This window comes from Phycodurus eques, chromosome 11, assembly GCF_024500275.1.
Source record: "Phycodurus eques isolate BA_2022a chromosome 11, UOR_Pequ_1.1, whole genome shotgun sequence".
NCBI classification, from domain to species: domain Eukaryota; kingdom Metazoa; phylum Chordata; class Actinopteri; order Syngnathiformes; family Syngnathidae; genus Phycodurus; species Phycodurus eques.
The window spans coordinates 12,889,969-12,904,405 of record NC_084535.1 but is presented as its reverse complement, the minus strand read 5'-3'; the positions used below and the strand labels follow the sequence as shown (position 1 = coordinate 12,904,405).

Below are 14,437 nucleotides of genomic sequence, written 5' to 3'. Positions count from 1 at the left end.
TATAGTGGGGAGATGATGATTGATAGACATTGATAGCAGCATGTCCCCTGACCATTTGATCGGGGGAAATCTAGGAGTGGCACCTGCACTGCCGATTTCCTCCTCTCAAGTTGGTGACAGCACCAGTCAAGGCAGAGTTTTATAGAGGGTATGTATAGGGCAAACATAGTGTTGGTGGGTGAGGAAGTCAATGGGTGATGGTGAAAAGGGGGGTCTTATGGGGTCTCAGAAGGGAGTGATAGTGCTGAAGGGATTTCAGACAGAAAAGGTCCTCTTCATCCCATCCCCCCACACGCTCTCTATCCACACCCCACTTTGCAGTGACCTCCCCCCCACATCACCGCCCTCTCCTCAAATGTGGACCCAAAGCTCAATGCCCCCCTTGTCTCTGTCCCCCTAAACCATAAGCAAGGCACAAGAAGCCTTTCTCCCCTCTTTTCCCTTAACCAAGAACTACAATCTGCAGCTGCCTCCTTCACGACTTGTCAATTTGGCTGCTAGCATCTTTTGTTTTGGTCTCTGACAAACAAATCCATCCATTCAGCCATCAAAAAAGAGCTATTTGTTTTACCTCTGTGTTTTCTCTCTCAATGTCGAATCCAATTGTTTGTATTATATTAAAACTGTTGCCTAATGTGCAATCTACATCGTTTCACAAACTTCGTTAGACAGTTTTATTTGTGTTTCTAAATGTCAGTTTAAAAAGCTCCAGGCTATTTTATTGATTTTTCAAGCAGACACAATTGTGTAGGTTTTTGATTCATGTTTGTTGTATTATTATTACATTTATGTTTCTTATCATTCATGTATGAAGGTTGTGATAGCAATACATTATATATAGTAAGTAAGTGTGCATCCTGGGATGTAATCATATTTGTAATTTTAGTCCAATCTAGATCAAATCTGGATAAAATTTCTGATTTTACATGCACAGAATACTTTTGAACAAAATAGGATTAAGACCTTTTTTTGAAATCATTTTGTTTTACAATATTAAGACCTTTTTTTCAAATTTAGATGTCCTAAAATGCAGGTTGGCAATCTGAAAGACTGCAAATCTAATGGTGATCATTTTTCAATGCAAAGACAGAATTTTGGATGATTCTCTTGTACTGTAAAGGCCATTTAATCCATTCTTAAAGATGAACAGTTTTAGTTCATCATTCATACGTAAATTCTCACCAAGATCGAGCGTCTGCAAAAAAATAAAAAATAAATCATTAATTCACCCGCCCAAAAGTATATCATAGCTGCAAATAAATAAGACATCATTCAAATTTCAGGTTTGTGGTTTCTGTGCGGAGTAGATTAAGTCTGTAAAGCAGACAACTCCCTTGACCTCTTTGTGGATTTTGGGAAAGTGTCCCTGTCAGGGTTTTAGAGAGTGCAAGTATGGACAGAGCACTTGGTAGAATCTGCAGGGTGCCTCAGACAAGCATGAACAGTAGACCTAGTTGTGATGGGTGTGTTGCGTCTGTGTTTTGCAGGGTGATCTACCTGCAGGTGAGCATGAATGAGGGCATCTCCTACATCACCAGCTCGGTTCACATCACAACTACTGAATGTGTGAGTACATTACGCGCACCTTTGACCTATTATTTAATAAACTTCACTTTTCCTTTCAAAACTTCTTTTGGATTTCCTCCAGTCCTCTTCCTCTCTTCTTTCTGACGTCTCCTCTGTTGCGTGTGTCATCAGAGGAGGCTGTGAGTACTAGAATGCACAGCGGCATAAGTTTGGCTCCATTTCACTTTCTCTTGGGCTAATGGCACCGCTGTCGTGCTGTGTGTGTTATTTGTACAGTTTGACGGCACCATCGTGCTGATTTCACTGCTGGTGGTGTTCTTGCTGTTGGCCCTGCTGCTTATGTGGTGGTTTTGGCCTCTCTGCTGCACTGTGGTAAGTTCACACATCAGCATTTTAGCTTCATTTGAAAACAACTCTTTTTGGCCCATTCCATTAATATGATTTTTATTTCTTTAACCTTCAGGTCATCAAAGAACCTCCCCCACCACCTCCCCCAGAACCTGTAAGTATATACAGTATGCTGATCCTTATTATTATCTATCTAAAAAAAATATTATTATTATTTGTGCAATTGAACATGGTAAATGGAGAGCGCTTTATTTACACCATCAGGGTGCCCAAAGCACTTTATAGAGGCTCATATTCACCTGTTCACCCACACATTGATACACCAGTGGGGGGCTGCTGCCATGCAAGGCACTGCCAGGCCCACTGGGAGAAATTTAGGGTTCACTGTCTTGCCCAAGGACACTTTGACAGCAGTCACACGGAGCTGGGATTTGACGGATCGTACAAGTATATAAATAGGTTAACCACTGTAATATTAAAACTAGGGCCCAACCAATTAAGGTGTTGCTGCCATCAAATTCAAAATGAGTGAATATGTGCAGAAAAAAACTATTAAGTTTGAACATGAAATATCTTATATTTGTTATGTATTGGCGGCACGATGGACGAATGGTTAGGACATCCGGTTCACAATTCTGAGGACCCGGGTTCAAATCTGGCCTCGCCTGTGTGGAGTTTGCATGTTCTCCCCATGCCTGCATGGGTTTTCTCCAGATACCCCGGTTTCCTCCCACATTCCAAAAACATACATTGTAGGTTAATTGAAGACTGTAAATTGTCCGGAGGTGTGAATGTGAGTGCGAATGGTTGGTTGTTTATATGTGCCCTGCAATTGGCTGGCGACCAGTTCAGGGTGTACCCCGCCTCTTGCCCAAAGATAGCTGGGATAGGCTCCAGCACGCCCACGACCCAATTGAGGATAAGCAGTATGAAAAATGAATGAATGAATGCTATGTATTCAGTTGAATATAGGTTGAAAAGGATTTGCCAATCATTGTATTCTGATTTTATTAACATTTTACACAACATCCTAACTCTTTTGGAATAGGGCTTTGTATTTCATTCATTCATTCATTTTCCTTACCGCTTATCCTCACTAGAGTCGCGGGCATGCTGGAGCCTGTCCCAGCTATCTTCGGGCGCTTTGTATTTCAGTGAGTGCCTTATTAAAGGATAGGCATAAACTTTCGGAAAATGTTAGATGATAAAAGAAAAATGCTATTTATTTTAAATGCTACCCCACCCAAGACGTTTAAGACTTGATATGCTCATTTTCACTGCTTTCACAATTTTCGAACATTCAAGGATTATCGCAAACATACTGTATTTTATTTAATTGGAGACTGTGATTTGGGAATGCTATAAGTGAGTTTTCCTCTCAAAGGAATCGGACGATGAAGATGGGATGCCCAAAAAGAGGTGGCCTACAGTGGATGCTTCTTACTACGGAGGACGAGGAGTGGGGGGCATTAAACGCATGGAGGTACACACACATACACACTTGGACATATTCAGCACTTCTTAGGTGTAACGCATGTAATTTGTTGTTGATGTGTTTCATGCAGGTGCGCTGGGGAGAGAAGGGCTCCACTGAGGAAGGTGCGAAGTTGGACAAACCAAAAAACGCTGTCGTCAAGATGCCAGAGCAGGAATTTGAGCCTTATGAGCCCAAGCCTCGCAAACCCAACCGCCGGCCCACCCAGCAGAGGAGGTGGTACACGCCCATTCAGGTTTGTCTTCAAATTATGCATGAACTGTATTTAGGCATGTTTAGTATTTTAATGAATTATGTGCGTGTGCCCCTCCCCCCTTCCAGGGGAAGCTAGACGCTCTGTGGGCTCTGTTTAGAAGAGGCTACGACCAAGTCTCTCTCATGCGGCCTCACCCTGGAGACCAGGTGAGTGCTCGCTTGCTTTCCTTCTTCATTTAGCATGCGACAAAAACAAAATGTGTGCACCAGACACAGCCATTATGACTGATGCATGACTATAATTATGGATATTTTGGGGGGTGGGTAGCAACCACTTAAAAGCTCTGCGGCAGACAGTGTTTTCATCATGCTCACAAAGATAGACAACATCTGTGGTCCCGTTGCAGAGAGACAATGTGACGGTGTGCAACATGCACACACAACAGCAGCAGCTCATTCTTACACATTGAATGTGTGTAAATGGCCTTCTGATCCTGCTCATGTCATCAATGCTCCCATTGTTGTGAAAACATTCACTTTTTACTTAACATTTCTAAAGCTTTTCCATACTTGTCGGCCACCATTGCCGCAGTGACATCATTGTGTGTCACACAAAAGTGTAACACAACTGGCTAGAGCAAAGCGTTGCTTGTTTTCTAACCTTGGACCCTCATAATGCACCCCTATAACCCTGAGGACATGTTTTCAACATCATGGTGGTTGCCATGGCGTAACATCTGCAGTTGTCAATAGTGTCATTGTTAGTCAACATTGGAAAATGTATCAATTTGTCCCCAGTGTCACTTCTTCTTCAGCATGTAACAGTCTGCGTCTATAGTCTATAAAAGAAGTCATCATCAGTAGCTTCATCCCCAGTTTGTCACATTTTTTTCCATCTTCTGAGCTGCACAATTCATCTTTGTGAGGACAGAAGTTTCTAGAGGTTTTCACAGTCACTTCACAGAGATTCCCCAACAATGAGCACAACTGCCTTCATGCCCCATTAACTGAGAAAAATGAAACTACTCTTCACATATATACAAAAGGAGAAGAAAGGGGAGGGGGTGTGCACTTCTGCTGCAAGTGAGACCAGGATTCTGCTGAATGGCGTAGCATACATAGAAGACTGTAATGACTTCTGTTCAAAGAGCTGCTGTCAGTTAAGCGTCGAGTGGTGACAAATATGGCGGCAAAATCATTAAACGACATTCGTCTGACATTGTAAAGCGCTTGCATGCATTAAATTCAAATACCAAAACTACTTTAAACTATAACCCTTTCTGATTCTATACAAATATATGCATTTAAAAAAAAAAAAAAAAAAAATGTCGCTTCTGTGAACACGGAGTGTTAACCACAAATAAATTTCGACCAAACATTTTACATAGCTTACCAATGTTTGGCACGAAGACCACAAAGCCTCACTAACTATCACCAGCCAGCTCTCGTACCGTAGCCGAAGGTGGAACCCGGGCAGACTTTAATCTCTCCTGAAACACGCTCGTACTGGGACCGGTGCCTCCTTCTTTGATAGAAGCTTTTCTCTGTGGCACTGACAGAACCAATCCCGTAAATGAGGCCCTTCAAAGCGGGTAAGCCTTGCAAAAGCACCTATTGCTAGCAGTTTTTTACTTTCTTTGGAGCCATACTGTGGGCTAATATAGAGCAAAAAAAAAAAAAAAAAAAAAAAATGCCTGCAATTTGTGACACACAGAGCCAATGATCTTTACGCGGCGCAAGAAAAAGCAAAACTGAGCCTTCCGCTGCTATGAAAAGACTGTTCGTGGAAATAGTGTGTCAACAACAACAATTGAGTTGTTAACTTCGTCATTCGTAAAAACGTCATCCTTAGTAAACCGAGGTTCCACTTTTACACATAAATTGGAATATACGGGTATCATTGTTTAAATAATATTATTCCAAAAATTATTTTACAAACACCGTCCCAATCTGAAGTTGAATAAATTCCCCAGGCACCGGTGGTCCTGGCTAGATTGGGATGCTGTTTGAGGCCCCCCTTTGACGTCTCCCCCCGCAACCTACTAACACACACACACATACTGAAGATGAAAAAATGACTGGACCATATATTATTTTTACAATATATTGAATTATAAACAAATAAGATTACAACAACAGCAAAGAATAATGACTGCAGAATTAAGGAAACAAACAGAGAATTTAAAAAACATCTTGCATTGCACAAATGAAAAAAAAACTGAAGGGAACTTTATTACAATAATTTTGGCTTTGTTTTCTTTGATGAGATTGTTGAATTATTTCCAAAGTGTTGCCTTCTGGCCTCGCTTGATGCACAATTATCTATAAGGTCCTTGTATGATATGTGCTCCCCAACTGTGTGGTTGAGGCTTGTGATGCTGAGGCCAATTAAATGTTCCCGGGACTCCACAAGGGGGTGCAAATTCCCCATACAAAACTATTTCATGGAATGATTTTTTTTATTATTATTTTGGGACACATTGCCCCTCCCCAAGTAATGCCACCCTGTGCAGTCACACATAATGCACATGTCAGAAACCTCCACAAGCCCCCAGACACTATTTACTTGGTGAAAAGATGGCTTTTTTAAAAGACGGATAAACTAAGGTGGCAAAAAGCCCAGCAAAACTGGATCTATTATTGAGCGTCTATTCAGGGGAGTGCTTGTCCCGCTTTCTCCCCGAATTACTTTTACCTCGCTGCATCTGCAAACGGCCATCAGCGTGCTGCCACTTTCTGCCACACACTGTTGTCTTTGCATTTTATGTCTGTGTTGCATATGTGTGTGCGTGTGTGTGTGTGTGCGTGTGCTTGTCAATGTAAGTTTTGTGTCAGCACTGCCGAGTGAGCGTCACACAAACAGATGGGCAGTTTAAAGGCCACGAGCCATATTGTGACACAAGAGATTCCCTTCTTTTGTCCCACAGCTGATGGCACGGATGCTCCGTCACACAGCACGGCAGAGACCAGAGGGTCCACCGCCATCCTGCCATTCTGCCTCCTACCCCTCCCTCTGTCTGTCAACCAATCACTTTGCTTCAATGCCTCACTTCGCCCTAATTTCATCCAACACATTTTATCACTCACCTCTTGTAGCGTTTAAGGCCCGACTTTTAATGTCTGCCACACGTCCAAAGCATCCATCCATCCATCGCTTAACCTATTCAGGGTAAAGATGGAGTCTCTCCCAGCTGATTTTGGACTGCTCGCTAGACAATCACAAAACCAGCCCAATTGGCTGATTAAATGATAGTTGTCAAACATCATCAAATCTGTGTTTAATTTTGTAATCTTTCATGTACATTATGTTTGTTACTCGTGTAACTTAAAAAGTTTGAATTTGCACATAACCAAAAGAAATGTTGTTTAAGTTTCGATTATGATCTGATTTTGGTTCTGGATACTCAAAAAATGCTTAACTCATAATGATCCAGATCATTCTTTGGCAATGGACATACCGTATTTCCACGCACCCAGCGACTGCTTCCCTTAGAGCAAGGGTTCCCAGACTTTTTACACAGGGTACCATCTAAAAAAATACTTAGCTTTTCAAGTATCACCATCATGACCAACATCCAGTACCATAGTTGGGCTAAGTGTTCATCGAAAATGAGGCGCAGGTTTTATTCCTAAAGAGTATATTTATTATTATTGTATGTCACCGTAGAATTTTGGACAGTTTGAACATTAATACTGAGCTTAAATATAGGAAAATTACAAAAATGTACTTGGATAATGATTCAATTTAAATGTAATATTAAAATTGTTCCTATATTAATGTTTAAAAAGAAACAGTTCTCAACGATCAAATGCAAATGTATTGAACTTAAAAGTTAAATACAACTGAACTGTACTTAGGTAGTGATTGATAGAATCATGAGGTCCGCGGACATATTTAGGTCACCAAGTGGTTTTCACCAGCTCATTCTGTATTCAATAAGGGTACCCGCTAACGTTCAAGCTCCAGTCACGTACGGATCACGTGGATCTCTTCTGCATATAGAGATGTCGCCACGCTTTTAAAGGGAGTGAGACGAGCCGCTTCGATTAGGTAGGACCCAGCCCAGCGCAGACGTTCAACTTTTAAATTCGCTGGGTGTACGCCGGTCCACGAAATTACCAAAACTAGTCTAGCCCACCTCCTCTCAGTGTTATGCCAAGTGCAACGTTGGATTTGTGCTAGCCAAAAGAAAAGAGCCCAACACATTTGATTAGCGGACTTACTGATTTAGGGTTGCTTTACATCTCTACTGGTGTGCTGGCCTGTCTCCTGGTACCTTTAACACACTCTTTACACGGTGCTAGGAGACACAGGTGGACTTGCTAACTGCCTGTCCTTTCAACCTGTTGTCTGTCCGTTTGTACAGTCATTGACAATCATGACTGACAATCATGCTGGCTTCCCAACTGCATCGGTTGATATCCCGCAAGCGTGATTGCCTGTGGGGGGTTACATTGTAGAATCCACAGAATGTTCAGAGTCAATGCTGTCATTCATGGTTCATGTTTACATCCGGGCTTTCTGTTACTAGTAGAAGCCCGGATGTAAACATGAATAACGGCAACGAGAGGGGTGCCAATATTTTTGAGCACGACTGTAAATATGTCATCTTAGGTTGGAGGCCAGTACAGTGTAGTGTGGAACAGCTTGCTTACGTGCATGCTTGGTGACAGGCAGAGCTGTCAGGTCAGATGCGTGTCTCCGCTCTCAAGTTCGTCTTTACTGTAATGGCCACCAATGTGTACGCAAAGCATATTGACTGGATCACGTGTGTGTGTATGTGCACGCCTGTGTGTGAATGTATGTGTGAAGGACAAAGTCCTGAGGCCTGGAAACAGACTGTGTGGCGCGAGGAATGCTGGAGGTGTTTCTGGGTTTTTTCCTAAAATAACAAATTGAGATTTGGAAGTAGACTGGAGAAATAAATCTGTGACAAACATTGACAAAGCAACAGGGAAGCATAGTGTGATGTGCAGTTGAGCTCAAATTCTCAATGTATGATTTTTTATGGGCTGCATAGGTGTCTTTTAGCTGGAAATCACAAGAAAGACTGTAAGAAGTTGTGTTTAGAGATATTAATTAAATTATTGAATTACAATCCACTTTAATAAGATTACACATTGCTGTGACTTTTAGCTTGCCACACTCACTCGCATGGCCATCCTGATGCGGCAACCCACTCATTTTGGGGGAAAATAATAAAAATAATACTAAATACTACAAATACTGATTTATTTTAGTGTGGAACATTTGGAGCTGTTTAGTTCCTCTGAGGTTCATATGGTGAATATTCAGCTTTTTTTATATAGAGTACTAAAAAACAACCACAGCTGAAACAAAGTGCTGTACACAAATTAAAATCAAACGTGAGATATAAAACATGAAAACATAAAACAATAAATCAAGCCTGCGTGGGTTTTCTCCGGGCACTCCGGTTTCTTCCCACATCCCAAAAACATGCATTAATTGGAGACTCTAAATTGCCCGTAGGCATGACTGTGACTGCGAATGGTTGTTTGTTTCTATGTGCCCTGCGATTGGCTGGCAACCAGTCCAGGGTGTACCCCGCCTCCTGCCCGATAACAGCTTGGACAGGCTCCAGCACGCCCGCGACCCTAGTGAGGAGAAGCAGCTCAGAAAATGGATGGATGGATGGAAGTAAAAAAACAATAAAATAGAAAAACAAAAGCAGTGTCTCATGCGTAGTTGAAAGGCAAAGAATAAAAATGGGGCTCAAGATGAGTTTTGAAAATGAATGGTGAGTTGCCTAGTGTGCAGAGTGAGGTCATTCCAACGTGTGGAACCAGCAACAGAAAAATCTCTGTCCCCTCAGAACTTCCATTTAGACTTCGATACCTCAAGAAGCAGCTAGGCTAGTCAGCTGACAAATAAAAGCATGTTAAAAGAACTCTAACGTGCACAGGCAGGCAGCGCAGGGAGGCCAGCGGTTATGTGCTCCCTCTTACGTGTTCCAGTTAGAGACGAGCAGCAGCATTTTAAGACTACTGGAGAGGTTTGAGGAAGGACTGGCTGACTTCAAAATAAAGTGCAGTATAATAATCCAGCCAAGATGTGATATTGTCATGGATTACTGTTTCACAATATTCAAAATGTTCAATCATCTCTTGAACAAGTGTCATTTCCAGACATTCAACAAAGTTCACTTTCACTCAAAATGTTGTCAGGGTATGAATAATTTTCTTTTAAAGACTAATTTCTTTTTCTTAGTGCTCTTTATACCGCCTCCTCCCGAACCTTGCTGTCTCTGTTTATTCATGAGCCAAAGGGTCCATTCAGGCCATATGTTGTGGTGGAGGCATGCTCACACTCATATTCATGAGCTTGTCTTCTCATTGTGTCCATATGCTCTCACTGGTTTTGTGCTGCTGCTCTGCTGCTCCCAAACTGGCCCATTCTCCGCAGCCCGGTGACAAGACCCCGGCAGTCACCCCCCTGACAGCCCTCCTCTCCCTGAGCAGGCTGACCCCAATCAATTACGCCCCCCACACCCCTCCCCCTCATATACATGCACTCGCACAATGGCGCCCCTCAAGCCACAAAGCTACTGCTGGTCGGGCCATCTAAATGGCCCCTGTGTGACTTTAGGGCCTCTCTGTTTCATAAGGTGTTATAATCAGACCACCAAGGACACAGAGAGCCCCCTCTCCATCCTTCACAACAACACCGACTTTGCAACCAGCCATCAATGAGAACAATAAGAGAAGCGACCCACTCTTTGCTGCCTTGTAAATCATGATTAGCGCCCCCTGTTAACTATTGTGGGCATATTTAGAAATGCCCCTTTATGTTCCAAACACATAATAAGACATAAAGCACTTTCTGTTTGGTGTCACAGCACAAGGAGGAAAGGGGAAGCCGGTGTAAGTGTGTGTGCCTAATGTTGCGAGCATCCCTGTTATAGTGGTGCAGGTGTGAAGCGAAGACAGGCGCATCTCTGTCCGCCCTCGAACACTCTCGCCTCTGTCAGCACAAGCTGGGACACGACTCGCTTAGGCCGTCTTTTAGCTGCGCCGCCGTTCATTCACTCAAAAACGCAAAACACTAAAACCTTAAATGCCAAACAATGCAATTGTTGTGAATGTAGGTAACATTTGAACATTCTTAACTGTCACACAAGCGTACAAATAAGAATGTCAAAACTAGCGCTGGACAATATGGCCTTTAAGATAAAATCTCGACACGAATCGATGTTTCCCTTTCGCTTGTAAAAAAAAAAAAAAGAAAACAAACAAAATAATTGTCTTCATTTAAAACAAGTTTTGCTCGTTTTCCCTTCTGGGATTCCCATTATTTCTCCTTATACCAAACAAGTTGTTTTGTCATTATTAACCCGCTTCAACGTCCACAGAAATAATCGAAATACAGTGGTGCCTTGCGATACGAGTCACTTGACTTCAGTTTTTCAAGATACGAGCCATCATTCAGCCAATTTTTTGCTTTGCCTTGCAAGTACAGACTTCAGATACGAGCGCTCTATGGTGCCAGTGAATTAAACTCTTCCAAATAAGAAGCACTTTGACAGAGTGAAAGACTCCCAGTTGAAGTTTACTGGCCAGCCTAAACATAAAACAAAAATTATTACACCTTGTGTAGTTAAAGCAACCATATAGCTTCGCCTTCAGTCGGCTAGCTTAGTGCTAATGCAAATTAGTATCTACGTTGCGGTTTTATAACCCTTTCAGCAACAGATTGAACAGAGACAGTGCAGCAATATAACTGTACTCACAGACATTCTTTATCCTCTGTGAAGAATGACTAATGTTTGATCCGTACTGATGAGTTGAGAAGAGTTGTGACGTCTCAGTAAACAGTATAGCTGTCTGTATGTCTTATACTGCCCCCAGGTGGCCAAGGTGGGCACACCAGAATGAGCAACACAATGGTCATTCAATTGATGCACTGTGACAAAAACAGTTTAATTCTTTTTTAATTCTATTTAATTATGTCAATACTGCTTATTTTTATAATATATAGTTTTATGGGGTGCTATTTGACAAAGTTTTTTTTTTTAACACATACCAGCCTCGCACAGGTCTAAAATCTTGTCCCTGAGATCCTTTGACAGCTTGCTTGTGTCGCCCATGGTGGTATAGAGATTTATAGGTAATATTAGATTCCCAGAACAGCTGGGCTTTAAAATACGCATGACGATATGAGATCAGGAGCGTTGGTCATTGGTTGAGCACCAGCCAAACTGTGGGTTGTCAACTGTATGGGATCAAATACTTTTTTGAAAATGCTTTTATACTGTGTGATTTTGACTAATATTCCAACTATTACCCTAATTCATAACCATAAAATTGGAAACTGCTAATTTATTTGTAAATGAGAAAAGTAAGGGCGGCACTCTGGACGACTGGTTAGACCGTCTGCCTCACAGTTCTGAGGAGCGGGGTTCCATCCCCGGCCTCGCCTGTGTGGAGTTTGCATGTTCTCCCCGTGCCTGCGTGGGTTTTCTCCGGGCACTCTAGTTTTCTCCCACATCCCAAAAACGTGCATGGTAGGTTAATTGACGACTCTCGGTCATTCACTCGTAGGTGTGAATGTCAGTGCGACTGGTTGTTTGTTTGTATGTGCCCTGCGATTGGCTGGCAACAAGTTCAGGTTGTACCCCGCCTCCTACCCGATGATAGCTGGGACAGGCTCCAGCACGCCCGCGACTCTCGTGAGGAGAAGCGGCTCAGAAAATGGATGGATGGTAAAGAAAAAAGTAAGAAAAGTAAAGAAATTCAGCAGGGGATCAAGAATTATTTATTCCACATTGGATGGATGGATGGATGGATGGACGGACGGAAGGACAGAGGGACAAATACAGTAGATGATAAACAAATGCACAGGCAGTTAGATGATACAAAAGTGTTGTTTTCTCGATGTTTCTGTTGTGTTTCCAGGGTCGCTGCATTCGCTTCCACAGGGTCAAAGAAGGAGAGTCGGCCACCTACGCCCGTGCCGCCCCCCGTGCACCCCCCTCTCCTCCCTCGTCGCCCCTTCCCACCGCTCCCCTTCCCCCCGCGCCCGCCGAGCAGCGACCCCTGGTCTCCAACTCGGTCCCCCGCACCAAGCCCCCGTCCAGAGGGCCCCGTGCCACGCCTCCATCACGCACGCCCCCTCCCGGGCCGCCCCCATCCCGTGCACCCCCGCCTTCCAGACCCCCTCCTAGGCTGTGATGATGATGATGATGATGATGATGATACACGTGGTCCAACTCTTGCAAGCCTGTGGGCTTTGTTGCTGGACAGCAAAAACATACTATATTTATCCTCACATGCAAATCAGCCACATGTTGTTACTTTAGTACTCACATGGTGACTAATAGAAATAAGAAAGCTTGTAGAAGTGTAAGGATCCATGTTAGATTCTAGAACAGGGCTGGTGAACCTATATGACCTTTGGGTGAGAGGCGGGGTAACCATTCACTCCTACAATTTAAAGTCTTCAATGAAGCTAACATGCATGTTTTTGGAACGTGGGATAGATTTGAACCAAGAACCTCAGAACTGCGAGGTGCTAACCACTAAGCCACCATGCTGCTCAATGCTTATAATATACTGTATAAGAATAAAGAATAGTATTGTTGCATGACAGTATGGCCTCTCACAGCAAAATGGTTCCCCACCCATGTTCTAGAATGTAGACTTTGTCTGTAGACTTTGCTTTTGGTTTTATTACAGGAGATTGTAATTTCTTTTTTTAAATACAGGAATGGGCGAGTACTGATACCAGGTATCTGGCCGATACTGGCCTTATTTCAAGGTAGCCGGTACTTGTGAAGGCTGCTGATACCAAGCACCTATACATACGACACAAAAATCTGACAATAAATTCACTTCGCCAGTAGTTGGCGCCACACTGTGCCCGGTTGACACATTGGCGAACCATCATGTGAGTCGGAAAGAAAGGAATATATTTGTTCACAATTATCTGTCATTGTGTTAATTGAAATTTTATGTTGCAAAAGTACTGGTGGTGTCAGTACTAGGTATCAGTGAATACTCATACCTGTATCGTTCTGAATGGGGGTATCCAACATCCATCAAATAATAATTGAGCATTGTAATTAAAAGATTTTTGAATTTTTTTGGGGGAAAAATGTAGACTACCTTCCGAGTTGCTTCAAATTAGGCCCATGGTCCTATTTACATTTCACAACCTGCTAAAATTATTTTTGCAACTGCAGGGCAGTTTCTACAGATTTTATTTATTTTATTAGCCTTGGCTGAGTTCAACACTAGGGCCTTTCTTTTTCGGGGAATGTCAAGGTGTTTTTTTTTTTATTATTATTATTATTATTATACAAGCAAGCCCTTCAGACTGATATCCATTTGTGGTCTTTTTAAAAGTTTAGTACCAAAGATTGCCTTGTACCTTTCACTTCATTTACTGACTGAAATGATCATCTGCATTATTTCTGTATTAACAACTTCAATAAACTAATTTGTTTTTTTATGAGTCACCTCTTTCATCTAATAAAAGTGATCAATTTCTGCAATATTCAGATGTTCTTGCAGAAATATGCTTACAAGACGATTTATGACATTTATTATTTAGTGCTGCAGTGCTTTGCTTGAATTAAATTGGCTTTTAACTGCTGTCAGGACACTAATAATCCATCCATAACATTTATTGTCAGATTTTGTAATTATTTTGGAGTGTATTCAAAGTCATATTTTTAGTTGTTAAATGTTAGGGAGTTATGGTTAAAACTACAATGTAAGTAGAACTGCAGTGTATTTGGGGATGCACAGATTAGCTTCTAATAAGCACGACATACTTTATTGCTGGGTGAAGTCGTCAACACGGGTATTTTGAAGACAGCATGTCACAGACATGTTAGTAAGACAAATGGGAAC

At 42.3% G+C, this 14,437-nt stretch overlaps 1 protein-coding gene across 3 annotated transcripts in view; it reads left to right on the top strand.

Moving 5' to 3' along the window:
- The window catches only part of antxr1d (ANTXR cell adhesion molecule 1d), a 38,114-nt gene extending 24,273 nt beyond the window's left edge, over positions 1–13,841 (top strand). For 2 of the 3 annotated variants that reach the window (XM_061689545.1, XM_061689544.1), the window contains exons 12-18: positions 1,488–1,566; positions 1,804–1,899; positions 1,991–2,029; positions 3,260–3,358; positions 3,441–3,605; positions 3,692–3,772; positions 12,479–13,841. In XM_061689545.1, the coding sequence (XP_061545529.1) occupies positions 1,488–1,566; positions 1,804–1,899; positions 1,991–2,029; positions 3,260–3,358; positions 3,441–3,605; positions 3,692–3,772; positions 12,479–12,754 (835 nt within the window). In that variant the 3' untranslated portion in view covers positions 12,755–13,841. Of the gene's footprint in view, positions 1–1,487; positions 1,567–1,648; positions 1,707–1,803; positions 1,900–1,990; positions 2,030–3,259; positions 3,359–3,440; positions 3,606–3,691; positions 3,773–12,478 lie in introns of those variants that run through there. The other variant, XM_061689546.1, reaches the window with a different exon arrangement.
- The last annotated feature ends 596 nt before the right edge of the window (positions 13,842–14,437 follow it).